This window comes from Boleophthalmus pectinirostris, unplaced genomic scaffold (assembly GCF_026225935.1).
Source record: "Boleophthalmus pectinirostris isolate CB_2022bp ecotype Guang Dong unplaced genomic scaffold, ASM2622593v1 HiC_scaffold_7, whole genome shotgun sequence".
Taxonomy (NCBI): domain Eukaryota; kingdom Metazoa; phylum Chordata; class Actinopteri; order Gobiiformes; family Gobiidae; genus Boleophthalmus; species Boleophthalmus pectinirostris.
Genome location: NW_026571473.1, coordinates 41,266,355 through 41,269,465, shown reverse-complemented (window position 1 = coordinate 41,269,465; position 3,111 = coordinate 41,266,355). Strand labels below are relative to the sequence as shown.

At 44.8% G+C, this 3,111-nt stretch overlaps 1 protein-coding gene across 1 annotated transcript in view; it reads right to left on the bottom strand.

Annotated features, from left to right (window-relative positions):
• LOC110170498 (pyroglutamyl-peptidase 1-like) overlaps positions 1-1,890 on the bottom strand; it is a 10,453-nt gene extending 8,563 nt beyond the window's left edge. The window contains exons 1-2 of the mRNA XM_055165287.1: positions 1,831-1,890; positions 494-610 (exon numbers count right to left, since the gene is read on the bottom strand). Coding sequence (XP_055021262.1) covers positions 494-610; positions 1,831-1,890 — 177 coding nt within the window. The remainder of the gene's footprint in view (positions 1-493; positions 611-1,830) is intronic.
• Positions 1,891-3,111: the final 1,221 nt, after the last annotated feature.

The following is a 3,111-nucleotide window of genomic DNA, read 5'->3' as shown; positions in this document are numbered from 1 at the left end:
TGTGTAGTTGTTGTTGTTGTTGTAGTTGTTGTTGTGTAGCGTAGTAGTTGTTAGTGTAGTTGTTATAGTTGTTGTTGTTGTAGTTTGTTAGTGTTGTTGTTGTGTAGTTGTTATAATTGTTGTTGTAGTTGTTGTGTAGTTGTTATAGTTGTTGTTGTTGTTGTTGTTGTGTAGTGTTGTTGTTGTAGTTGTTGTAGTAGTAGTTGTTGTTGTTGATGTAGTAGTAGTTGTTGTTGTTGTTGTTGTGTAGCGTAGTAGTTGTTAGTGTAGTTGTTATAGTTGTTGTTGTTGTAGTTGTGTAGTGTTGTTGTTGTTGTGTAGTTGTTGTTATTGTTGTTGTTGTTATAGTTGTTGTAGTTGTTGTAGTGTTGTTGTTGTTGTGTAGTTGTTGTTGTTGTTGTTGTTGTTGTGTAGCGTAGTAGTTGTTGTGTAGTTGTTGTTGTTGTTGTTGTTGTTGTGTAGCGTAGTAGTTGTTGTGTAGTTGTTCTCTCACCAGAGGGTGGTACTGCTCCCACAGAGCCGGCACCAGAGTCTGCACCGTGTGATACTCCACAGGAACCTCGTACACGTGAAGGTCCACGCCCGAGCCCAGACCCAACTTCTTCAACTCCTAAAACACACAACAAACAAACACAAACACACACACACACAAACACACAACAACAAACACACAGAGAAACACAAACACAGAGAGGAGCAGATGATCAGACAGGTTCTACATCAGGTTTAACAGAACACAGAGCACATCAAACACAACTCCAAACTGTTTGTGACTAAACCAACACAACTCTGTCCGACATTAAGTTCACAGGAGTTTATTTTAGAGTAATATTGGTCGTTTAAAGGCACATTTCCCCGCCGTGTCCAGCAGAGGGCGACACAGAGTCTGAACATATTTTCAAAATCCTGATTGAAAGCTTTAGAGTCGTTGAATATTGAGCAAATGGTCACAAATAAAAAACTATTAAAGGTTCAATATTTCACTATTTTCTGATGTTCTAAAGTCGTCAACTCGAGTTGTTTTTTTTGTTTTTTTTTGTTTTTTTCATTCATGTTTAACACTCAGATCCACCTTGTGATGTCATGTGGTAATACAGGAAGTGCTGTGTTTTTAAACTCCATACTAACTAAACCAGGACTGAACCAGGTCTAGACCAGGACTAAACCAGGACTGAACCAGGTCTAGACCAGGACTAAACCAGGACTGAACCAGGTCTAGACCAGGACTAAACCAGGACTGAACCAGGACTAGACCAGGACTAAACCAGGTCTAAACCAGGACTAGACCAGGTCTAAACCAGGACTAGACCAGGACTAAACCAGGTCTAAACCAGGACTAAACCAGGACTGAACCAGGACTAGACCAGGACTAAACCAGGACTAACCAGGACTAACCAGGTAGACCAGGACTAAACCAGGACTGAACCAGGACTAAACCAGGACTAGACCAGGACTAAACCAGGACTGAACCAGGTCTAGACCAGGACTAAACCAGGACTGAACCAGGACTAGACCAGGACTAAACCAGGTCTAAACCAGGACTAGACCAGGTCTAAACCAGGACTAAACCAGACCTAAACCAGGACTGAACCAGGTCTAAACCAGGTCTAAACCAGGACTGGGATGAACCCAAACGTGTGAACCAAACGATCGTCGTAAATAAACCTGGACAGACGAGCGTCCGAAGCCCCGCCCCTCTCTGCTCGGACAGCTAACCCCTGACCTCTGACCCCTCCCCTGACCCCTGACCCCGCTCACCCCTTTGTTTGGCTTTAATATCCTCATCAGGAGCGTCTAGACACCGTGACACCCTCCATGACACCCGCCCACCGCCCACACAGCACCCAGCACCCAGCCCCCCCAGGAGCTGCCACCGGGACCCACAAACATGCCGAGACCAGGACTAGACCAGGACTAGACCAGGACAAGACCAGGACAAGACCAGGACTAGACCAGGACTAGACCAGGACAAGACCAGGACAAGACCAGGACTAGACCAGGACTAGACCAGGACTAGACCAGGACTAGACCAGGACTAGACCAGGACTAGACCAGGACTAGACCAGGACTAGACCAGGACCAGACCAGGACTAGACCAGGACTAGACCAGGACTAGACCAGGACTAGACCAGACTAGACCAGACTAGGACAGGACAACCAGGACCAGGACAGACTAGACCAGGACTAGACCAGGACTAGACCAGGACAAGACCAGGACAAGACCAGGACAAGACCAGGACTAGACCAGGACTAGACCAGGACTAGACCAGGACTATACAAGGACTAGACCAGGACTATACAAGGACTATACAAGGACTAGACCAGGACTAGACCAAAACAAGACCAGAACAAGACCAAAACAAGACCAGAACTAGACCAAAACAAGACCAGAACTAGACCAAAACAAGACCAGACCTAGACCAGAACAAGACCAGAACTAGACCAAAACAAGACCAGAACAAGACCAGAACTCGACCAAAACAAGACCAGAACAAGACCAGAACTAGACCAAAAAAGACCAACTCGACCAAAAACAAGACCAGAACAAGACCAAAACAACACCAGAACTAGACCAAAACAAGACCAGAACTAGACCAAAACAAGACCAGACCTAACCAAAAGACCAAAACAGAACCAGAACTAGACCAAAACAAGAACAGAACTAGACCAAAACAAGACCAGACCAAAAGACCAGAACTAGACCAAAAAACAAGACCAGAACTAGACCAAAACAAGACAGAAAAACAAGACCAGAACTAGACCAAAACAACACCAGAATTAGACCAAAACAAGAACAGAACAAGACCAAAACAAGACCAGACCTAGACCAAAACAAGACCAGAACTAGACCAAAACAAGACCAGAACTAGACCAAAACAACACCAGAACTAGACCAAAACAAGACCAGAACTAGACCAAAACAAGACCAGAACTAGACCAAAACAAGACCAAAACAAGACCAGAACTAGACCAGAACTAGACCAAAACAAGACCAGAACTAGACCAAAACAAGACCAAAACAAGACCAAAACAAGACCAGAACTAGACCAAAACAAGACCAAAACAAGACCAAAACAAGACCAGAACAAGACCCAAAACAAGACCAGAACT